Genomic DNA, 25134 nt, shown 5'->3' on the forward strand with positions numbered 1-25134 from the left:
CAAACTGGAGGCAGCGGAGCCCGCGAGCGAGCAGCAGCGTCGGGCGGCCCCGGCCCGGCCCCGCCCCCGGCCCGCCAGCCCAGCCCGCGCCCGGCCGCCGCGCTCCGGAGCCCAGCGCCAGCCCTCGCCCCCTCGCCGCGCCTCCGCCTGCCCGCCCCCGCCGGCCGAGGCTGGGCTGCGGGAGGCGGCCAGGCGGCCCCGAGCCTCGCCAGGGCGACCCAAACAAAGGCAGCATCCGGGCTCGGCGGGAGGCAGAGCATCATGAGAGACTGGGTCCTCGCTGTCCCCGGCTCCGCTGCTGCCGCCGCTGCCGCTGCCGCCGCCGCCGCCGCCGCCGCCGCCGCCGCCGCCGCCGCCGCCGCCGCCGCCGCCGCCGCCGCCGCCGCTGCCGCCGGGAGGGCTTCGCTGTGAGCTTGGAAAGCAGGGGCGCAGCCGCGGGGCGTGCATCTGAAAGGTGAGAGCGAGAGCCAGCGAGCCGAGGGGGCGGGCAGGCCACGAAAATGTCCTCGGCCGTGGGGCCCCGCGGTCCTCGCCCACCCACGGTGCCTCCCCCTATGCAAGAACTGCCCGACCTGAGCCACCTGACCGAGGAGGAGAGGAACATTATCATGGCAGTGATGGACCGGCAGAAGGAAGAGGAGGAAAAAGAAGAGGCCATGCTCAAGTAAGCGCTCCCCCCCCCCCCGCCACCCCCCCCCCCCCCAGTAAGGCGCGCCATCCATCCCTCGGTGGTGGTGCCTCCATCCGTCCATTCACCACTCACTCTTGGCTGAGTGTGGGGGAGGGGCTGGCTAGGGTGCAGGGGTGCGGGCAGAGGTGCCCACCTTGGGGCTAGCCCCCCTCCCCGGGCTTGAGCAGGGTAGGTAGGGATTTGGGAGTCTAAAGGAAGGAGAGGACCCTACAGAGCCAGGAACCTGGGACCCCAGGAGGATGGCTTGAGGCAGGAGTGCCTGTGGGGACTAGGTGGACGGGAGGACCACCTTAGGGCGAGATATGCGGAGCTGAGTAAAGCTGATCCCACCCAGTGGAAGGGCCCTGAGCTGAGGGCAGATTAGGGACTAGGGGGTGAGTAGAGAAAAGGGTGGTGGTGGAGGTGCTGAGTTGTGGAGGGCAAGCTCCTCTTTGGAGTTGTTGAGCAGATCTGAGTTACAACAGTGAAGGGTGCTGGTATTTATATAATAAAAATGCTTATTTTTAGTGTTCGTTTTGGTACTCATTCATTTACAATGCAAGGTTGGGTCTTTTTTTGGGCAGTTGCCATCTTTGGTAACCTGCCTTCCTGCTCCTCTTTAACCTTTTATTCCTAGTCTTCGACACAGAATAACTGTACGAAGACACATTTTCTTATCCATATGTAAGGCCATTGGCAGTAAGTACAAAGTTTGTGATAATGACAGAGGCTGATTGACGACCCTGGCCTGAATAAAATAGGGGTTTCTCATTATTGGCTTCCAAGAGACCTCTGGGGCCTTCTCAGTTCCCGAAGGAAGCAGACAGGGATTGAATATCTGCACATTCCTGTCGTTAGAACCCATCCACCCTTCAGGGGACCTCTGCCTGGTGCCCCACTTTCCTGGGGATGGGGAGAGGATGGGGTTGGTTGTTAGTGGTGCAGAAGTGTGTGACACACTGCTGCTGTTTGCTTCGGAACTGCTTGCAAGTACTGCCACCCAGGCTGAGCTTTGCTTGCTCCTCAGCCTCGCCCAGGGAGTGGAGCTAAAGGAGATTTCAACTCTGGCTTCCCTTGGGAAGTCTTCAGAAATTCAGTAAAGTTTGCCTCTCTGCGGTGGAGGGATGTAGATATACCCTGACTGGTACTGATGTCTTGGTATCCTCTGCTTATGCAGAAGATGTATTTGGGGCAGGCAATTGGTATGAAGAGCCAAAGGGAACCTGTTGCATCTGGAGTTAGCTCTTTGCAGGGAAGTGTGGAGAGGGAGCAGGGGGTGACACCAAGGCACAGAGCACACCCCAGGTGGCCTTTCTCCCACTCCCTAGAATTGCCTACTGAAGGGAAGGTGCTGTCTGGGAAGGTGTCCCCTTCCCTTCTGTGCAGCATAGCCACACAGGAGAAGACTAGGAGAAGCTGCATTCCAACCATGGGTCCCCCAAGCAAAAGCAACTGCAAGCTAGGGTAGGGAGGGAGAGCTGTGGGTGTCCGGACGCAGCAAAATAGTAGAGATTCAGTCATTCTTCTTCCTCTTTCAATATAGACTCTGGGAAAATAAAAGGCCGTTCACTTCGAAGGCCAGAGCTGGTCTGGCTCTGTAAGAGCAGCAGGTTTCTGAATTCCCTGCTCCTTCTCATCCAAAAAAACAAATGCTTTAAGCCTGCCAGCTTGAGGGAGGCAGAATCCTTGTTAATCTGCTTCCTGTCCCTAGTGGAAGAATGACATCCCTGGTGCTGCAGGCTTCCCCTCTTCTGAGCCTGGAAGTAATGGATGGTGTCTAATGGTGCTGCTGTCTGTCTGTGTGGTTGTCAGTCCGTCTGTCCTCACTGCTGCAGCCGCTGCCACCTGTCCTGGACACTGTCCCGTTGTTGGCTAATATTTGCAGATTTGCTGCTGTTTTCTTTTGGTCTCTCGCTGCAGACAGCAGGTAGATGGAGGCCTCCAGCAGCTAGTGATAAATATGGGCTGCTGCCTGACAGAGTCCAGATAGCAGAGGGAGGCACAGTGCAAGTAGTGGCCATCATGCTTCTTCATTGGCTGTTGGAAGCCGTGTGGAGAGTGATGGATTTTAAATGAGAGTGGAGGAGTTTCAGGACAGAATTGCAAACCTGCTCACTACCTCGGGTCGGTGATAATATTCTATGGGTTTACATGGAGAAGCAGAAATTTAAAAGCTCTTGCCCCGCTGCTCATGTCCAGCATATCCTTTTCTTGTTTTCCTCGGGCTTGCAAATACTATTCCTTGATGGCACGATTTCACCTAGTGTTGCAGCATGTCATGCTGTTATACAACAGCTCCCGATAATCCTGGACTTCTGCATTAACTTTATCAATCAGCCTCCTCTGCTAATGGCGTGGCCTTGTGTGCAGTGGTGGGTGGGCGAGTGTTCTGAAATGTTGGTTTGCTTCCACATAAGCCTGCCGTGGAGTCTGCAGTCAGTGAGACAGGGCTACACTTTTTTCCTAGAAGGAAATCGGTATCTTAGAAACTAGGGAGTTCATAGGAGCCATTCAGAGGACACCTATGTAAGGGGCCCTTAATGACATCTAGCCATGGATGGTGGCCTTTTCTAAACCTGCCAAGGGACTTGATCGGAAAACAGGATGCTTTACACAGGCCTCTGAAATACTTGCTAAAAGAGAAAAAGAGTTTTGGGGCAACACTTGAGCCAACATTCTCACACATCTGAAAAACTACTTTTCCGGAAGGCCCAAGCAGAACTAAAGTTCTGGGAACAGAGAAATTAGATTTAAATTTCACTTCTGTGATCAGTGCAGGGCAATCACCTTACGCTGCTTGCCGTGTGTTAGTTCTGTTACCACAAGGTGTAATAGCAGACACTAACAGAGAGAATGAGAAAATGGATGGGTATTGGAAACCCACCTTACAAAATACGAGTTAGAATATATTTGTATGGTTAGTTTTGAGTGAAATTACTACTTGAATCTAGATTTGATAATGACATTAAATAAGTATAAATAGAAAAAGAAAACCAATTTACTTCTACCTCAAAAGTTTAAAAATATTGTGTGAAGTTAGTTGGAAGTACTTCATCATTATGTTCATATTATTATTTTTTTTTTGGTAAAATCCTCCAATTTTAAGTAATAGTGTTTTATAATTAGAAGAAGTTGGCTCTGAAAAATTGTTTTTCATGCTTAATGTGTTTGTAAAACAGATTTCTTAATTTTTGATTCTCTGTGTGTATGTGTGTGTTTGTGATGTGTGTATTTTGTGTGTGTGTGTGTGTGTGTGTGTGTGTGTGTGTGTGTGTGTGTGTGCTTGTGTTTTGGAACCTTTTTGAAACCTCACTTTCTCAATGAATGTTCTTTCAAGTACCTGTCACTAGGCATTATGAGCCAATATATTATATAGATGGAAAACTGTGTTATCTGGGACCTAAATCAGAGAAGATCTCATTAGAGGTAAAATCTTATTTCTTCTCTTAAATAAAAGCTTCCAAGAGAAATGAGCTTCAGAGAGGGAAGAGAAGAGAAAAATGAAATAGAAGTAGAGATTAAGGAGATAATTCAAGGATGTAAATTAAAAACCATATTGAAATAGTTACTGAAATTGGCTAACATTTATCGAGTATTTACTGCATGCCAGCCATTACTCCCATTGGTTGCAGTATCACATGGGTGACCTGTGCTGGCTTACAAGGTGTGCTTGCATCCTCACAGCATCCTTTGCAGAAGATAGGCCAGGTGTCACAAATATCAGCTCGTGACCCGATCCTGAGGGTTTCAGTGATATCCTAAATTGATTCCCATACATGGCTCAGCTAGGATTCAAACCCAGACCTTTCACAGTGCAGCTGTTTCCCCAGGCACTACATTGTCTCTCAACCAAAAGGAAGCTTCTAACATTTATCTTTTCTTTATATGAATTTCTAGTCCTTCTTGCAAGTCGGAGCATTGGTTTGACAGATGATGAAGCTGACTTAGAACATCGCTGCTGTTTCTTAATGGAGCAGGGCTGAGTTCACCTCCACTGGTTCACAGAACCTTCCTGTGGATTGAGGGAAAGGGAACTACCTCCAATTTAAAGATAGTGAAAAGCATCATAGTACAGTGGAAAGGTCTTTGGAATGGTGCAATATGTATATATATACACACATATATATACATATATATGTGTGTATATATATGTATATGTATTTGTAGTTCTTCCACTTACTGTGTGAACGTGGGTTAGAAAATTGTTATAACTTTATGGGGTTCCACACTTCTTCTCAAGATCTACAAAGACGACTCTGGGCATCTCTGCCTTCTTGCCGAGGATTGGGCCTTCATTTTCAAGAATCTGTCACTATAACTTGCTTAGGGAGAAGAGATGAAGTAGAAGTTGCTATTACATTTGTTTTCCTGCTCTTCTGCTGTGCGCACACGTGCCATATTGCACTTTTGAGAAACATCGGTTGCCAACCAGGAAAAGAATGAAATACAGATTTAGGGAGACTAGGGAGGGGTGACGATGATACAGGTCTATTTCTGTTGACGAAAATTTTCACGTTAGACCGAGGCATACCGTATCCTATTGTAAAAGCAGGGATGGATGAGAAGAAAAAGGAAAAGGATGAGCAGTGAAGAGTGGAAGTGACTGGAATGTGAGCGTCTGAATTCAAGATGTTCTGTTAGGCAGAAAAGACTGGAGGGGCAAGCCCACTTGCTGGCATCTGTCCTGGTCCACACTGTTAGTAAGTGGGGTTAGACCCTGAGAAGGCTAACCCTGAACTATGTAGGGATATTTTCACTTTCAACAATAACGTGTCTTAACAAATGTACACATACAGCACAAAGTTCCCAAATGTTCATGGAAGAAAAAAAAATATAGAAAAGAGAAGTTTAAAAAAAATGAAAGAAATGAGATAGTGTCAAAAATAATGGAAAGATACAAAACCATTGGGTTTTGGTTGATCTGTAGTGATTTATTTATAACTTGTGTATATTCTTTCTTAATAGAACACTACCATTTATGTATTTACATGACCAAATTTGAGGTACTCTATGGTATGCAAATCAGTATGATCACTGGGCTACTGCCAACTTGAGTGATAGAAACACAACCTCTCCTGAAGGTCGTTTGTTCAACTTGTTCAACAGGAAGGCTGGCTTGTGTAAACCAGTCCAAAAACCTCCTAGAAAGACATCAGTGTGAATTCCTGAAACACTCTATTCTCCCACGTCTATAAGAAGCATATGGATGAGCTTGTTTTGCATGGATTATAAAAGTGCCATTGTGTTGAATTTCATTTACCTTAATGGTTTATGTTCTGTTTTTAAACAACTTTGAACATTGGATCTTATGAGATGAGTTTGGATATTCTAGATTTGGTCTTGGGAGTTGAAGAAAACTTCCCTGAGGCACAAGGGAACTGGAGTAATAGAACCTCAAACTCCTATCCAGTGATTCCAGCCTTCACTCTTTATTAAGGGTCGATAAAGAGAGTGGGTACAGGGACTATGGTCTCTTTGGTTCATCTGTTGTGGGTAGGAAGCTAGCATGTACTTCCTTTCTGCATATCAGGCATCTTGCTGGATGCTTACGAAGGCTGTTCATCTGTGTTCTACTCTTGACAAGCAGTCCAGCGTATTTGTGTTGGTTTTTTTTTTTTTTTTTTTTTCATATGAGGGAACTTTTTAGAACTTTGGTTTCCTGGCCCCTTGCTTATGGCATTTAGTCTGGGAATCCAGAGAGTGAATCTTCTAAGCAGCAGGAGCACCGAGTGTGGCTGGTGGAATCCCCTGTGCTTTTCTGAGCACATGCATCTCCCTAACTTCTGTTTCCCTTACCTGCTTGCTCTCTCACACACAGCTCTCCCTAATACAGTAGTATTTGGCCACTTTTCTCCTAGACTGCGAGGCTCTCTCTTCTTAGTTGTACTGTTCTGAATTTTATTTATCGGGTAGGATACTTTTATTCATAGAATGATGGTAGTTAATTCAACAATAAGACCAGGTATTAAAATGTCATGCATTAAAATTTGGCCAGTCAATGGGCTGTGTGGGTAGAATGGGTAGACACTGTTCTTCTTATAGTTTATTGCTGGTGTAGTTCCTACCACTTAAAAACTTCCATGGTCTGAAAGTTTGACACTGGCTTGCTGTGTAGAATACTGAACTAGGTTTTGGTCTTATTTATTATTGTAGTAGTTGGTTTTTTTTTCTTTGTTTGATTTTGCCTTTTTTGAGATAGAGCTTATCCATTTAGCCCTGTGTGTCCTAGAACTCACTCTGTAGACCACTCTGTAGACCAGGCTGGCCTCCAACTCTAAGATCCACCTGCCTCTGTTTCCTGAGTGCTGAGATTAAAGGCATTCACCACCCTGCCCCACTCGGTGTTGTTCATAATGCTATCACTTTCTGTAGATATAAACATTATCAGGTCATCCCATTCAGTTTATTAGCTTCCTGTATACAGTGGGACTTGTGAGGTCTGTCCTTGTAATTCACGAGGCTTTAATATGGTGAAACAGAAACACATTCAGACTTCAAATTACTGCACCCAAGGATACTGCTCTTATTGCCTTTACTCTTTGAAAATGTGACTGACCCCCAGATTCATCCCTCCTTGTGGTTTCTGAAGGTTTTGAGCCTGGTAGGGAGGAAGTCTTGTTGGAGCTGGCCCACCCATAGTGTTGTGAAGGCGGTGTGACCAGGATTACACTCACACCAAGGTGGGAATTTGGCAAGGGATTAAAAGGTACAATAATCACAGAGCCTTATCGGAAGTTATAATTTTCATTATTTCTCATTAAATAGCTCATAAATATTTATAGCATAAAAAGTAATGGGAAAATAGTAAATTTTGAAATAACAGCAAGGCAAACCTAATTCAAAATGAGAAGAAAAATTAGCTTGGGGTAATTTCTTAGGTTAATTTTTCTTATCTTTTACTAAAAAACCAAAGAGTGTTAACTTCTGTGTCACAGGGTGTAATAAATGTCTCATTTTTAACATTGAATGATGGACTCTTTTTAGCTTTCTGCTGGATAATGTAACATATGCATTTAACATTTTTAAATTTCTGTACTAAATGCATTATGTTTTCTGTGTGTATAGTCTCACATTCTTATATCAGGTTTATGTGCATTTATTTTGACCTAGGTCAAATGGCTGACAGCTAGGGACTGTACTGTAGAATAGGTCTGGGACTTCCCTATTTCTGTTGATTTGTGAAAGCTTCCCATACATATAAATGTTTATTTAAAGAAAAACTAGAGTTGCTTAAAGGGAGAGTGGCTTATGTATTGATTTGGCTTCATTTTTATAACAATTTCTTGCTATGGGTAGTGTTTTATACTGTCAATTTTTAAGTATCAACTTTGATGAAAAATTAGATTATCTTTTCCTCTTTACAGATTTTTTTTCTGCACCAAATTATTTATATCAAATCACTGAACAGCAAGCAATTAAAGTCTTAAAATTTGTCAGAGCAGTATGTAATGCAAACAAGGGGTATAGAATCTTGAAAGTCATTGTTTGGCTAATAGTAATGATTTGCTGAAAATGAGACATTACATTTCATAGAACCTCAGTGGATGCTTCTTTTATGGCAAGACTAAACGCAAATTTTCAATCATTTTTTTCCAATAATAGTCATAAGTTACAACTGCATACAGGATTGTCTATGAAAATTCTCTTTTGAGCCTAGCAAAAGTACAGCCTGCAGTTAGAGACCATATCCCTGGAGTGTGAATTCATTTAAATAGATTTCAGAATGTAATATTTTGATAATCCCTTTGAAGTTTAAGTAGTAAGATAATGTAATATTGTTGAAAAGAATCTTATGTAATTTGTAAGTCGTTAAGGCATTTAATTAGAATATTAGCTATTTTAAAGTAGCATAATGAATGAAACTGAGATAATATAGATGATAATACCCAGTTAATGATTTATACATTGTTTAGTACTTTTTTTTATTACTCATCATTAAGTTAACTTACTTGTCTGGAAGATATTATTATGTTTATATAGAGAAGGCATGTGCATTGAAAACCAATTAAAGTGTCTATACTGCCATGTAGATATCTTATGCTATTTAGTGTCTTTTAATGGGCTGTCATATTTAATATGGATATATATTAACAAGTAAGACTTAGTACAGTGGCAGTTATGGATGAAGGTTCCATGCTCTACCTAGACCTCAAATTGTTTATTATTACTTATCAGCTTTTATTTCTGTACCTGAAGTATTGTTCATTGATCTTTGAAGAATAGTCTTAGTTTCAAGAAACCAAATGGTCAGGCTAGGTTTTTGTCACTTAACACAAACTAGGGTCATCTGGAAAGAAGGAACCTCAACTGAGAAAATGGGTCCATCAGATTGCCCTGTGGGCAGGTCTGTTGGGGGCAATTTCTTTATTAGTGAATGATTGGAAGGGCCTGGCTCGCTGAGTGTGGTTCTGCCCCTGCACAGGTAGTCCAGGGTTGTATAAGAAAGCAGGGTGAGCAAGCCACGAGAAGCAGGTCTGTAAACAGTGTTCCTCTATGACCTCTGCTCAGTTCTTGCCTCCAGGTTCTTGCCTTGAGTTTCTACCTTGACTTCTCTCCTTCTTTCTTTTATGGACTGTAACCTGAAAGGTGAAATAAATACTTTCCTTCTCAAGTTGCTTTTGGTCATGGTGTTTATCACAGCAACCGAAACATAACTAAGATAACAAGCTATTTTAAAGTTGTCTGTTATTGGTGCATAACCATTGTGGATCTCTTGACTGCTTTTGTCATTTATACTTATTTTAAGATTTATTTACTTTCTATTTTATGAGTAAGTGTATATGATGCCTGAATGAACGTGTGTGTACTGTGTGTGGAGAAGGTGCCCACAGAGGACAGAAGAGGGAGTTGGGTCCTCTGGAACTGGAGTTTTAGGTAGTTGTGGGTTCTGGCAACTGAATCTGGGTCCTGTAAGAACAGTGTCTTAGTTATGGTTTCAATTGCTGTGAAGAGACACCATGACCACAGCAACTCTGACAAAGGAAAACATTTAATTGTGGTGGCTCACTTATATTTCAGAGGTTCAGTCCATTATCATCATGATGAGGATCATGGCGGCATGCAGGCAGACATGGTATTAGCTACACCTTCATCAGAAGGCAATAGGAAGTAGACTGAGACACTGGGCAGTATCCTGAGCATAGAAAACCTCAAAGCCCACCCTTGCAGTGACACACTTCCTTCAACAAGGCCATACCCAATCCAACAAAGCCACACCTCCCTATGAGATTATGGGAACCAGTTACCTTTAAACCACTACATACAGCAAATGTTCTTCACTGCTGAGCCATCTTTCCAACCTCTTCTCATCTAAAGAGACGAAATGAGAAACTCTTTAAAATGTTGTTTTTGTTTTCGTTTTTCTCTTGCATTTTTTATTTTAGAAAAATTAGGCTATTTTAGTTTCCATGATCTGCAAAATACCTTTTTTTCAAAAATATAATGTAGTATATATAGTAATATATATGTACTACTTTTTTTTTCTAAATGTGAGGTAGGATATGCAGACATTTAGAGGTCTACTGAGGTCAGAAAAATTACTTAGTGTCTGGGTAGAAACAGATGAGAAGATAAGTAAGGTAACCCAGTGGCTTTCCCTTTTTTTATTTCACACAGCTTAGCAGATTTATCTTTCTTGGTTGTCTCTGTATTGTAATATAGTGGGGCTTAAGTATTCTTTCCTAATCCCTTCTTTCTAAAAAAAAAGGATATATCTTACATCCTGGTATTTGAAATAGAAATATATTGATATAAGCAATCTCTTTTATATTGGTTATTAAAACTTGGTAAAAGCAAAAAATATAAATAGCTTCTACTCTGGTGTTATATCTGGACAATATCACTGTTTTTCATGAAAGTATAATTTAAAAGGTAAAGTCTTAGGTGGGTAATTTGAATGTATAGATGTTTTTTGTACCCTAGGCCACGTATTGTCATTTAACATAGCAACCCAGGGTAAAAACTTGATGCTAGTGGGAAAAGGTCTGAGACCTGGTTCATCACAGGTGTGAGGAAAAACATTCCATGGTGTTTGGCTATACAACAGGTTCAGCTTGTCCATACAGAACATAGTTATGATTGATAATGAGCCCAGTTATAAGGAATGAGCTAGTTGCTGCATTCCATAAAGGAAGCAGAGTGAACACCTCTGGGCCTTGCACACAGAAAACCCAAACAAGCAAACACGTCCAATTCTAGACCACAAGAAGTGGACATTGTATATTTGGTAAAACTTAGAAAGATAATAAGAATAAGGTGAGTGATAATTATAGTGAGTGCTGAAGGGAATTTTGAAGTACCCTCTTCTCAGCCATCCACAGCTCCATCTCCTTCTAATTTGCCTTCAATTTTTCTAAATGTCTCTGTTCTGCCCCATCTTGAATCTCAAATATTGGCATCCTTAAAGGTTCTACTATAGCCTGTTATTCCTTTCTCTGTACAAATAGTTTCTGTTAAATCTCACGTGGCAGCTTCAGTTGCAAGGACATGCCAAAGATTCTCAAATCTGTAATCATACATTTTGAATTTTCAGCTAAATTCTAATTCTTACTGCAATACCTTTTTGATATCTCTTTAACTTGTAGACACTTGAAATTTATTGCCACCTATCATAAACTTTTTAGCTTCTTGTCTAAATATGATGCTTTGAGTTTCACAGATATTATCTCTTTCATACTCCAGAATGAAGCTGAAACTTTAGGGTCTGTATCCAGGTCATTTTATCTTCTGTTTTTTGTCTCCACAGCCCTGACTTCCATTGTCTTAGTTGATTTTCATTGCACCTTCACTATTTGGTGACTCCACTCATACATTACTCTTGATCAGACATTTTCCTTTTAATCTAAATTTATCCTGGCCTTTAAAATTAGCTTAAATGACACCTCATCTGCTACATCTTCCCAAACTTTCCCAGGCTGGTTTCAGTACTTGCCTTCTGTGCATGTATTTTCATAGCATTTTCATTTAACATTCTCATCTAAGTACAGAATACACTGCTGAGGGTGGCATCAGTTTTTATTGTATCCATCATAAACACATATAACAGGTGCCCAGTTAGTTGAATGGTGTGTATGAATGAACGAGTAGATTCAAAAGACATGGACTAGAGTCACCTAAGGCTGCTAATGAGATGAGTGGGAGGACAGAGTGGGATGGTTATTCTAACCACAGAAATTCAGTCAGCAAATTCTGAAAGCAAAGAATGAGCTGTTTCCTTTTGACTATAGAGAGAAGCAGGTTGACCAGAATGTATGAGAAAATAAATATTTGGAATTGAACATTTCAAGGTAAAATTAAAATATAATTTTTGGATGGTCTGTTGTGTTCTTGATTTATCATTCTTGGCTTTCTGAAAGACAGCATTCCAAAGACATTTGACTGTCAATGTGGGAGGATTTAATAATAGATTTTTAAAGGTAATCCTCTAGAAAGACACACTTAATTAGGAATGTTTTAATGAAAGCATGACTAACTCCAGTTAGAGTCTAAAGCATAACACATGTTCTGATTTGATATTTACAATTAGATCAGATGATCACAATGTATTATATTGATTTTATCTTTAATTAAAGATGCTCCTCAGTTAAGTCATCTTCGAGTCTTAAAAGCTCCTTAAAGGTAGATGTATTCTACTAGTTGTCTTTGTATTTGCATTACCTGCCCTGTGACCAACACTTTATAATATCTCAACAGGTTTTTTTTTTAATTATATGCCACTGTTGAAGTCCTAGACACAAAAACACATATCTTTGTACTCTGAAGACTGTATGCCATCATTTACATGTGGATAGGAACTTAGCAACTGTCCAGTCCTTGACTGGCACGTACTTGGTTTACTTGCAAAGTTCTGTATTAAGAACAGCATCTGTGTGGATTTCTGTGGGCCTCTCTAGCACTTTGCTTCTTCCTATTCTCATGTGGTCTTCATTTACCATGGTCTCCTATTCCTTGTTCTCCCTCTCTGTTGTTGATCCAGCTGGGATCTCCCGCTCCCCCAAGCTCTCTTTCCCTCGACCCTCGCCTTTCATTACCCCCACTTATGTCCAGGCTGTTCATGTAGATCTCCTTCCATTTCTCTGTCATTGGGCGATCCCTGTGTCTTTCTTGGGGTCCTGTTTTCCAGGTAGCCTCCCTGGTGATGTGAGTAGCAGACAAGTCATCCTTGTTTCATGTCTAGTATCCTGCTATGAGTGAGTACATACCATGTTTGTCTTTCTGAGTCTGGGTTACCTCACTCAGGATGATTTTTTCTAGATCCATCCATTTGTCTGCAAACCTCATGATGCCATTGTTTTTCTCTGCTGAGTAGTATTCCATTGTGTATATGTAGCACATTTTGTTTATCCATTCTTCAGTTGAAGGGCACAACAGACTGCTGGCAATGGTCGAGAGACAGCCCGAACTGACCTACTCTGGTGATGGGATGGCCAAACACCCTAATTGTTGTGCTAGAAACCTCATCCAACTACTGAGGGATCTGGATGCAGAGATCCACAACTAGGCCCCGGGTGGATCTCTGGGAGTCCAATTAGCGAGAATGAGGAGGGTTTATATGAGCGAGAATTGTTGAGACCAAGGTTGGATAAAGCACAGGGACAAATAGCCAAATGAATGGAAACACATGAACTATGAACCAATGGCTGAGGGGTCCCCACTGGATCAGGCCCTCCGAATGGGTGAGACAGTTGATTGGCTTGATCTGTTTGGGAGGCATCCAGGCAGTGGGACCAGATCTTGTGCTCATTGCATGAGTTGGCTGTTTGAAACCTGGGGCCTATGCAGGATTGTTTGGCTCGGCCTGGGAGGAGGGGACTAGACCTACCTGGACTGAGTCTACCAGGTTGACCTCAGTCTGTGGGGAAGGCTTTGCCCTGGAGGAGATGGGAATGGGGGGGGGGGTTGGGGGGAAGGTGAGGGGGACGGGAGGGGGGAGAACAAGGGAATCCGTGGCTGATATGAAGAACTGAATTGTATTGCAAAATAAATTAAAATAAATTAAAAAAAAAAAAAAGAACAGCATCTGCGGTGAGTGTCAAGATGCCACAGAACCTTTCTGAACATAGTGCTGTAAAGAAGTATCAGCCCAAGGACTGGCAATCAAGATAGCAATTGACATGTTAGTCACAGAAGATTATTCCAACTCTTTCAGGCTTTCACAGTTAGTTAGTATAAGACCTGTGCATGACACACACTATATCTCTTTGCCCTTATCCAGAAGCTTCCTTTTGCTTGCTCATTTTTATGTTCTTATCTGGCATTACTCATTGACACCACATAGTTTCAGCAAATCTAAACAAAATTTTTAAGGCTGATTTGCTTTGCTTTTGCCCTAGGGTTATATCCTGTTATAGCAACCTCTAAGGGAATTCTATTAATTTTGTATATTTTGAATATCAGTGTATTGAGTGTTATTTAAAGAAGTAGGCCAGGCAGTGGTGGCACACACCTTTAATCCCAGCCCTCAGGAGGCAGAGCCAGGCAGATCTCTGTGAGTTCAAGGCCAGCCTTGTCTACAAAGCAAGCCCCAGGACAGGCACCAAAACTACACAGAGAAACCCTGTCTCAAAAAAACAAAGAAAAAGTAGATCATGAACAGGGATTATGAAATAGGAAATGATTTCCTTTGAAATTATACTTATGTTCATGCTCTATCAGTGTTTTGTAACTGTGAGAATTTTATTTACAATTTTTAATTCTTCTCTGATTGATATGTATATATATATATATTCAATTTAGAATAATTTATGATTTCAGATAGCTTTTCCTATTATACTTTGAGTTATGTATATGTTCATGTAAGTTTTTTGAGACAGGGTTCACTATGTACCAGGCTGGCCCATGAGGTTGTGAGCCCTGCTTCTTCAGCCTCTCAAGTGCTGGGGTTAGAGACATACACCACCATACCTGACTGCTGTTTCTTATTTATGTTATTTGTTTTACTTTAAAAGTGAAATCCCTTCAAGAGAGCTTTGGTACAACTCCATTGGTGTTTTCAAAAGATGACTCTAGATGCAGTATCAAGAACAGGTTGAATGAAGCCCAAAGCATACTCGTGTATAGATTACCTGGAGCACCAGCAGAATTTCAGATGAGAAAAATTGAAACAAGGGGTTGGTGGTAGGGGGGGAAATGCTAGGATTTAAGAGACATTTCTGAGGCTGAAGTTACTGCCATTCTTCCTAATGGGTTGAGCTTGAGTTGACTTCTGATTGGTACCACCAGCTTTTGTGATGATCTGAGGGTTAGTGAGGTGGGAGACCCTAAGACTAGACTTGGCTTGGTGATAACTTTGAGAAACACATAAGGGGGAATCCAGTAGGTTGTGTGTCAGGAACTTGGAAGAGAGATTGGGTTTGAAATGTAAATGTGAGGCTGGGTGCCTCATGGGTGGTCATCAAGTTGCACAGTTCAGAGGAGGAAAGGTTAAGACTTAAGGAAAGTTCACTTTGGAGACTTGAAAGGGGACAACAAATCTTCAGTGACTGGGGAGATGAAATAAAAACCAAGAGAGTTATTATACGTGCATGTATATACATAGAGGTGTATATGATATACATACCTATATATAGTGTATTACACATATATTCTCTCTCTCTCTCTCATTTTTTGAGTAGCATAAAAGCTTGTGAACCTCCATAAAGATTCTTTTTATATGTGCAGCTTTGAGTTGCCCTCTCTTTCCCCACTCCCCACTCCCCATTTTTAATCTCGAGTGTTTTCCTCTCTTGTGTCATGTCACCTGTTTTTTTATTGTCTCTTTTAATTTATTTTTTTCTTGGGGTGGGAGAGTATATGTTTTCATATAGGTTTTACGTGCACACTTCATTTCGGCAAAACCTTTCACCGATACCTTGTTTCCTCATCTCCCACCCATGGTCCCTGTTTGCACATTTCTGCCCCTACTGCTCCCCTCTCTACCTTCCTGTTGCCTGGGTGACTTCACTTAGTGTAAGTTTTTCCAGTTTCATTCATTTACCCGTGCATCCCATTATTTCATTTTTCGTTGAAGCTGAGTAATAGTCCATTGTGTATATGCATGTATGTGTACAGCATTTGATTTATCCATTGGTTAGTTGATAGATGTCTTGGTTGATTCCATTTCCCAGCTACAGTAAATAGAGCAGCAGTGCATATGCTGTGTAAGTGTCTGTGGTAGGATGTACAGTCTTTTGGGTATGCACCCAGGAGTGATAGAGACAGGTCATATTGTAGTTCTAGTTCTAGTATTTTGAGAACCCCCAGACTGATTTCCACAATGGTTGCACTGGTTTATACTCTGACCAGCAGTACATAAGCGTTTCCCTTTCCCCACATCCACGTCAACATTTGCTGTCATTTATCTTCCTGATATTTGGCTGTTTTGACTTGAGTGAGGTAAAAATCTTAAAGTAGATAAATCTGCCTTTCCCTGATGACTGAGAACATTGTACAGTTTAAAAAGCATTTAGTGTTTTTTTTTTATGTTTCTTGTTTGAGAACTTTTTGCTTTGCTATATAGTTCACTTTCCGTTTTCATTTGAAATTGTCTTAAAACTAAATGTATTAGCACCATTCTTTTTCCCTCTCTTCTTCCCAAAACTGCCTATGTTCCCATATTCCTTCTCAAATTAATGTCTTCTTTTTCTGTTATTTCTGTTTTATACACACACACACACACACACACACACACACACACACACACACACACACACGCACAAGTGCACACACACACACACACACACTATTCAAATGCAACCTGAGTCCATTAGTGTTGCTTATATGTATATGATTTCAGATCTGACCACTTGATATTAGATGACCAATTACGAGGCTCATCCCTGGGGAAAACTAATTTCCCCTCTCTCAGCAGTCATTAATCATCTGTAACTCCATAGCTCATGTTTTTAGTTGGGTCAGAGAAACTCGAATTCTTACTCAATATGATGCTAAAATATGGTACAACCACTTCATAAAACTGTCTGTTATTGCTATTACCCTACTCCATAGAAAAGAAAACAGAAATAGTTTAGATCAGGGTTATCCAACAGAGTTGCCATTGTGCAAGGGAACTGACAAATAAACTTGACTGTTATAAGAACATACTATCATGAAGATAATAAAAAATACTTTCTTGAATGGAAACTGTTACTACTCCTAGTAGTGATTATTCTGAGGTACAGGGGGAAGTGTACTTGGGTGTGAATTTCAGAATTAAAGAGGCTTAGATTTTAATCCACAGTTCTCCTATAGACTATGTAATGCTTATTGGAGTAATCTAGGCCTCTAGTACTACTTATGTATGGACTAAGGATAAGGAATAAGTAGTAATAAGGAGGGGTCAATGAGATAGCAGTGTTTTTGCAATGCACTTGGCACAACTTTTCATTTGTAGGCAGCCTTAGCAACTTTCAACTGTAACGTTATTTTATAACAATTTGGCTTTAAATAGTACTGTGCCCTCAGTATTCATGTGTCTTAGAGTATAAAGTAGGTGCATCTACTCTGCAGGAGCCCTGTTCTAGCTTACAAGTCTAGTACTTTCTGTGTTGATACTATATAAAGGAACTTTGGATCACAATTAGAGCTATGTTTCATACATTGTGCTATGCCAAAATACTCTTATTCCTTGTAGGGATTTTAACACAATGTGGGAACATATAGAGGGAGCTGGAAACTTTCTTTTGAGGTAGAGCGATAAGCCTTATTTTAGCAGAATATTAGAACAGGCTTACCTGTATTATGCTTACAGATGTAATTATTCATATTTGTTGTTTTGGCAAGGAAACATTCTTGCTCACTTCTTCAGTTTATAATCGCAGATGAATGCATGGGAATTTGCATGCATACTCCACAAGCCTGTGTGCATTGGAGAAAATATGTCATTTCAAGTTTGTAGCATGAGGAATACCTCTAAATGAGAATACTCAAATTTTCACAGGGATGCATTCTGAAGGTTTTTCTAATCTACAATAAATTAAATTCCTAAGTATATAATCATAATACTTGCTAAATGAAATATTAAAAATAAATATAAAAATGCCTTTTATGGTCTAAGTTTTCTGTGTGAGCATGATGACCAGAGTTTGGATGCCCCAGAATCCATGTAAAGCTTCATATGACATCACACATCTGTATTTCGGTGATTCTGTGGTTAGATGGCAGGCAGAGACAGGAGAATTCCCAGCTAGCCTCCTATATGTGGCAGCGAACAGGAGACCCTTTCTCAGTTGAGGTGGAATGTAGACTAAACCTGAAGTTATCGTCTCACCTTCCCATGTACACTCATATTAGTACACACAAATACACACAAAAGAACGCACACAGACATACACACAAAGATGTCTTAAAATACTGTTATTTAAAGTTGTTCAGAGTAGTTCCTGCCTTGCCTTAGTTGGGGATGTTTATTGCTGTGAAGAGACACCATGACCATGGCAACTCTTACAGAGGTTCAGTCCATTATCATCATGATGGGAAACATGGTGGCAGACGTGGTGCTGGAGCTGAGAGTACTGCATCCTGTAGGCAACAGGAAGAAAACTGAATGTCACAGAGTGAAGCTTCAGGAAGAGACCTCAGAGCCCGCCCCCACAGTGACATACTTCCTCCAACAAGGCCACACCCTTTGAAGGGCCATTTTCTTTCAAACCACCACATGCCTGTAATTTCAGTCATTTGGTAGGCTGAGGTAAAAGAATTGCTGTAAAATTGAGGTTACCCTGGGCTACAGAGTGAAACCCTGTCTCCAAAAAAAAAAAAAAAAGTAAATACATAAAAACATACAAAAATATGTTGCTTAGGTGTATGTCTGTTGTGGAATTAGATCAAAGAAGTATTGATCTATGTTGATATTTTCATACAAAATTAGGAATTGTAAAGATATGTTTTAAATATTTTAAAGAAATATTCATTACAGTTCTGCATCTTTGCTGAAATCAAAGGTATAATAAAAATAATAAAAAACAATCAAAGGATATATAGTAGAAACATTCAACATTACCACCCTGTTCTAGCTATCTCAGTGTGTGTGTGTGTGTGTGTGTGTGTGTGTGTGTGTGTGTGTGTGTGTGTGTGTGTGTAGTATGTGTCAAACCTCTTCTGACTCAAGAAAACTAAATGTGTGTAATAGAAGTCTGTTTTGCTGCTGAAATCATGGTAGAATCTCTCTCTCTGTCTCTCTCTCTCTCTCTGTCTCTCTCTGTATGTCTCTGTCTCTCTCTCTCTCTGTCTGTCTCTGTCTCTGTCTTTTTAAGACAGGGTTTCTCTGTGTAGCCTTGGTTGTCCTGGAATTCGCTGTGTAGACCAGGCTGGCCTAAAACTCACAGAGATGCACCTACCTCTGACTCCTGAGTGCTGGGATTAAAGAGAATATATTTCTTATGCCAGTGTTTTGAAATTTTCTGAAAGAGGTGTTTTCTTCATAGTTGGGATGGAAATGACAGAAGACTCAAAATAACCCTGGAAACACATCCTGACTTTTGTCCTCAGCTATGAAATTAAAGAGACTGGCATTTGCCCTTATTATACTAGGTGCAGCTAAATCTCCCCATGTAATCGATAAGAAGATTTTGGGATATGAAAGATGGAGATGTTCCTTTTACCTTTTGGACTCTCAGGTCAAGTGAGACTGATTCCCCTCCATCCCTGCCTCCATTAAAAAGTGCACTCCAGGGCTTTTAGTTTCTGCTTTTTTTTTTTTTTCAGAAAGAATTACTGGGTAATTTGGGGAGCTTTAGGCATTTTAACTTCTTTCAGCCCTTCTTTGCTTTCTACTTTTCCACATTCCAGGAGACATAAATATGAGAGCCTCTCTGGTGAATTTTCCCAGAAGAGATAAATGAAACATCTATGCTATAATGCCAGTCATTTCCAGAGCGGAGTGATATTTTTTTCTCCTTTGGCCCTTGGGCTCTTTCACTCCTGCTGGGCACATCCAACTCTTCCTGTCATTCCCCTTAGGGTTGCTGCAAAGGGAGAGGTGCTTACACAGATGTGGGTAGACAATACTTGGCATGAACGTCTCCTTCTCAAAGAGCTGGCCTCTCAGGGCGCAATCAGCTATTCTCATTTTATGTGAGTGGCTGCATATAGGTTATTTAATTTGCTTGTAGGCTCTGAGGAGTTACAGACTAAACAGAAACTGTGGATGAGGCAGAAGAGCAGATTTAGAAAGGCAGAGGATGCTGTGTTGGCTCTGCAGTAATTGGTAAAGTTTGAGCACCCCCTATTATTTTCCCTTCAGCGTGGTGTTACAATATGCTTTGTTCAAGCCTAAATGAACCTTTTCATCTGGTAATTAACATTTTTACAGTGTTTTTCTTCCACCATATATTTTTGTTTAGAAAATTAAGACCCAGAGCCAAAGTTAATGAGTAAAATGTTTGTTTTGTAAAGAGTGTATTTAAACCCACAAGAAATGACTAAAGGGTAAAACGAGAACGTTAAAAAATTAATTTCAACTTCCTTGATTTCTCCTATCAGTATTTTGATCCTTTTCTTGTATTTTATTTCATACTTAATATTCATTTAAAAATGCTTCTGAACTGTCTTTTATTGACATTAAATGCTAGTTAGAGCCATTGAGTGTTTTGTGGCTCCTGCTGTGACATGGATAGTTACCCGAGAGTTTGTGAGATCTGAGGCTGTCATTCCTATCACAAGCTAGCTGAGGAATTTCTGGATTCTGACTGTGCATTCCATTTTCTCTAATCCAACTCTCTAGGGTCTCTGGGTTTTCAAGAATGTTCCATTCATCGTCATTAATCAACTGCTTAATTAAGATAGTGTTTTTGCTCTGGCTTGCACCAGGAAATACAGAGGTGCAGTAAAATTAACTACAGTTATATGATTCTGTAAGTTATTGCCAAGTTTATTAAACTCAGGAAGCTCCATTTTTTTAATGTACATGTCATAGTAGCTTTTAATTTATCTGAAGTGGGTTTTAATTATTGGTTATGCTGATAATAAAATTTGTACTGTTTGGATCAGATAAAAATTAGTATAGACTCGACCTTTGATTAAATGCAATTTGGACTCTGAAATGTTCTTCCTGGCACTCCCTGTATTGTTGATGTTATCCTCATGTCCCAGAACACAAAAGCAGCCTGGGTGAACACCTCTTTCTAATCACAGATGAAGTACTATGAGGGGGATGGTCAGACAATGTCAGCATGGTTTTTCAAATCTGTCTTTAGAGATCTAAAAGGCAGCAGGGGAGAGTTAATTTAGGCACAGTGAAGAACTTTTAAGTAGGAAGGTTATCTGGAAGGCTGTGAGAATCCGAGAAAGACACTTCTGTGCATACACTTTTACCCCAGTCAAGAGAAAATTAAAAATAACTGTCCACATGACCAAATGTCCATTAGCTAAGCTGGCATTCCACTGTTTAAGTGAAAATACAGTTTTATTGAAAACGCAGTTTTTATTTTGAAGTACACTGTTTGAGGAGAAGGAAAAGAAAGGAATGATTAAAGATTTCACTTGCCTGACTCTGGAAGCTTAGAACATAGTGAAATATGGTTTCTTCTTAGAGTGGACATATTTCAGTCAATATGCTGGCTGTGGGATCCCTGACTGACTACTGGGTCTGGCACTGTTCATGGTGTCCAGTTGGTACTCCATGGATGCACACTGGGCCACATTATGCTTACCAATGTCATGGAGTATAAAGGTTTTATAATTAGCCTTTGAAGTTTTATGTTCTGTATTGATAACATAATGACTATCACTGTCTATTTTTCCTGTGCTTCAAGCGGTTTTGGGAGGTTATAAAATGACGAATATGGACTGATTAGGACCTTGTTGGCAAAACTCATCTGAATACTTGCTACTGGTATTTCAAATTATTGCCCAAATTTTATGATTTAAATTATTCCTTACTGCTCATGTCATTGGCCTTGTAAGTGCCTACTCCCTCCCTTATGTTCCGTACCCATTGTCGTCCAGGATGGGATTGAGAGGTACTCTGCCAGTGATATGACCCCAAAACTTGATGACATGAGTTCAGTCCTTGGGACCCACATAGTCGAGGAAGATAACTGACTCTCATCCATTGTATTCTGACACTCATATATGTTGTCATGACACATAGGCACCCACTTACTGCCCCAAATCAAGAATGAAGTAAATGTGATCAAAAATAAAAAGTATCTATTAGAGATACTCCACATTTGCTTTTGGTATAATGTGGCAGAAAAAGTAATGGTTTGGGGTATATGCATGCTTTGAGCCTGTGGTATAATACAAATACGGGGATACTGGATGATATACTAGTTGAGGACACTTCTGTGTGGAATTGAGTATTCCTGGAATGTTGTGAAAAATATGTCCCCCATAGTTTGATACACACCCTCACCTGAAGTTTAATTGTTTACTGTCCTTTAGTTGAATAAACAACAGCAACAACAAAAGAATTCAGGGAAGGTTTACAGCTCCTGATAGCAGGACGAGATCTGCCAGTTTCTCTCTAGGAGGGAAATTAGATTTGAGGGAGAGGTGGGGACATCAAAATGGGAATTTCTCAAGTTCTGCCAGGGTGGAAGGAGTCAAATCTCATGTGGTCATAAGGTTTTAGAGGAAAGAGGAGATAAAGGTGAGGTTTAAACACTGTTGAGTTTGTCTTTCAAAATCCCTTTGGAAAGAATCATATTGAAGTCTCCCACAGGAAGTTGATTCTTCAGCATTGAGTTGGATACAAAGTAATATCTTTGTGAGACTGAATTCATTGAATACCTTGAACTCACTCACTCAACTGGGGATATCTTCAGGGGATAAGAAGAACACAAGGGGTAAGAGGCTCATGTATAGTGAGAGCATTAGTGTTGAGTGGACCCATGCCCGTCCACACTGTTTAGATGACTATCCGTCATATGAAAAAAAAAATGAATGATTCTAAACAGAAGCTTCCCCTAGTTCCTTACACACTGAGGTGCTGGTGAGTTTTACACTGGATATTAAACAAGAGAAACACTCAAGATGAAAAGTTTCTCTTCGTGGCCAGAGAGATGTCTTAGCGGTTCAGAGAGCTCGCTGCTCTTCCAGAGTTTCAGTTGCGAGTACCCACGTCATGCAACGCCCAGTTGTCTACACCTTGAGTTGTAGAGGATCTGAAGCTGTGCTGACCTATGTGGCCATTGGCATACTTGTGGTGAATTTACATGTGATCCGGTACACGTGTAAATACATAAAATTAGAAACAATAAATCAGAAACAATTGAACAAGTCCTCAAAACATCTCTTTTCCAAATGGATAATTTCCACAGCTATGGACTATACTGACTCAAAGAAAAAAAATCATTCATCATTGTTTTAAAACACCCCCCCAAAAAAAACTTTGAAATTTCCTCTTCTTTAATACTGTCAGTCTAAAGGTATGTATCATTAAATAACACTTATTTACACAAGGCCTCAGCACCACACAAAGAAGTACAGGCACCTATGGAATCCTGAGAGTGGGAGAAATATTCATCCACAGGGAAGAACATACCAGTTAGTTATTCAGTACCAAATGGTCAACCCTGAAAACATACACATACAAGTTACATTATACAGACTGCGCAGGATTTATTTGTGTATTTTGGAATATTTGTGTATATATACAATATACATATTCATATACATATACAATAACAATTGATAAAAAGAAGCTATAAATTTGAAAGACAGCAAAAAGGAGTGTATGAGGGGGTTTTGAAGGAGGAAGGGGAAGGGCGAAAGGATTATAATCTCAGCAGTGAAAAATCATCATCTGGGCCTACAAAATAAAAGATATTTCTGCAATGAAACAGTGTTTATCAAGGAGTGCTTGTTTCAGGCTCTTGCGAACTAGCCATTTGAATTTGTTTTTGTTCTGATGTAGCTATCTCCATAGAAGTCCAGTGGGCTTATTGGATCAATGTGCTACCATAAAGTAGGAAACCCCCGCTTTGATTCCTTCTCATATATATATAAGCACACAACAGTCCATTAAAATGTAGGTTTATATTCAGAAAGTAGTCTGTTGAATCAAGAAGATTTTGGAGTTATAGCTCACTCGAAGGATGCTTGCCTTGTGTGAGTCTTGAGGTTCAATCTTCAGTACTGAAGTAGAGATGAGACAGAGGAAAGAAAAGAAGGGAAAAGAATTTGGATTTGGTATAGAATGACTTCAAAGAAGCAGGCTTCAAACAAGATCCATGTTGCCTTTTCTGTAACCCATGAGTTACATCAGAATGGAGTACAGGGAGGTACTTTAAATCCAGAGGAAGTTTATGCTCCTTCTGTTAGAGAAAATGCATGTGTCCATGTCATTACAGTCAGTCCATATGTGTGATTCATTTCAAACACATTTCTGATACTCAAATTGATTTTTTTTCACCATTGCTTCCTTGACAAGATTCCTCACTTCTCACTATTTTGTCTCCAGTCAAATAACTCTACACACTGAGATGGAAAGTTAGAGGAGAATGGAAATGTTCTACTTTCTTTGCCCTTTGCACCTCACGTCTCTTCTTGTTACCATAATGGCTTTATTTGTAAAGTGTGTGTGCCTTCAGTGACTCTCTTTGTACACTGGCCTGTTTGCTGAGCATGTCACAGTGTTCCTGAAGGTGGTTCCACACCCTCACAGCATGACTTGCTGCAGCAGGCCTGGCGCCTCTTCCATGGCAAAGAAGATGTTCAAAGAGCCCTCATGAGACACTGGCCAAATATTTGGCCTTGGAAAAGAACACAGACTTAAAAATTCAATTTAATTGAATAAATATTTACCGAGCAGGTATTATGTATTAGATACTGAGTTATATTGCCCAACATAAAATCTATTAGCAAAACAAATAGAATTTTTTTAAACTATTTTCAGTCTAAGCTCAATGATGAAAAAGAAATTGGTCTTTTGGTTTTATGTTGCACACCAAAAAAAAAAAATCTTTTATTTCAAGATCCTAAGGATGGACTTCATGAACACTTGTGATACGTTACACATTCTCCCTTGTTCTCAAAACATTGGGTTGCAACTGATATGGCTTAAAGTTTTTAACGGAAAGGACCACAGATTCATTCTACCTATTTGACTGAAGATTCCTTTGATCTTATTAGTAAGTCTATTGTGTGCTGATGTCTAAAATTAGCCCACCATTTTTGAATTCTGTTGTCTGTTTTTATTGAAAAAATAATTTTGTTCATTTGCGCTGTGTGAAATAGTTGTCAATGTAGAGATTAGTAATTTATATTGTAAAATATTTTAAATGAAGTTTGTATTCAGACATTCCTTGTGTGTGTCATTGGCTCATCAATTGATAGACAAGTGGACATAGATACTGAGGCCTGAAGGTGTAGTTAATTGGTGAACCACTGAGTGTGTTTTGAAAATCACTAAACAAGTTTTGGAGATCATATGTTGTTATGGGAGACCAGGCTATCTTTTTATCTTTTATAAGATTAACTCTGCTTATGGAATAGATTCAATAACCCCACCCCTGGCTCCCACCACCTTATCTCTCATTTTCATT

The 25134-nt window shown here is 40.5% G+C and overlaps 1 protein-coding gene across 42 annotated transcripts in view; it reads left to right on the plus strand.

Moving 5' to 3' along the window:
* The first annotated feature begins 347 nt into the window (after positions 1-347).
* Positions 348-25134, plus strand: part of Rims1 (regulating synaptic membrane exocytosis 1) — a 494312-nt gene continuing 469525 nt past the window's right edge. For all 42 annotated transcript variants that reach the window (XM_052745291.1, XM_052745292.1, XM_052745293.1 and 39 more), the window contains exon 1: positions 348-664. In XM_052745291.1, coding sequence (XP_052601251.1) covers positions 501-664 — 164 coding nt within the window. In that variant the 5' untranslated portion in view covers positions 348-500. The remainder of the gene's footprint in view (positions 665-25134) is intronic.

This window comes from Peromyscus californicus, unplaced genomic scaffold (genome assembly GCF_007827085.1).
Source record: "Peromyscus californicus insignis strain IS unplaced genomic scaffold, ASM782708v3 Scaffold_19__1_contigs__length_69161282, whole genome shotgun sequence".
Taxonomy (NCBI): domain Eukaryota; kingdom Metazoa; phylum Chordata; class Mammalia; order Rodentia; family Cricetidae; genus Peromyscus; species Peromyscus californicus.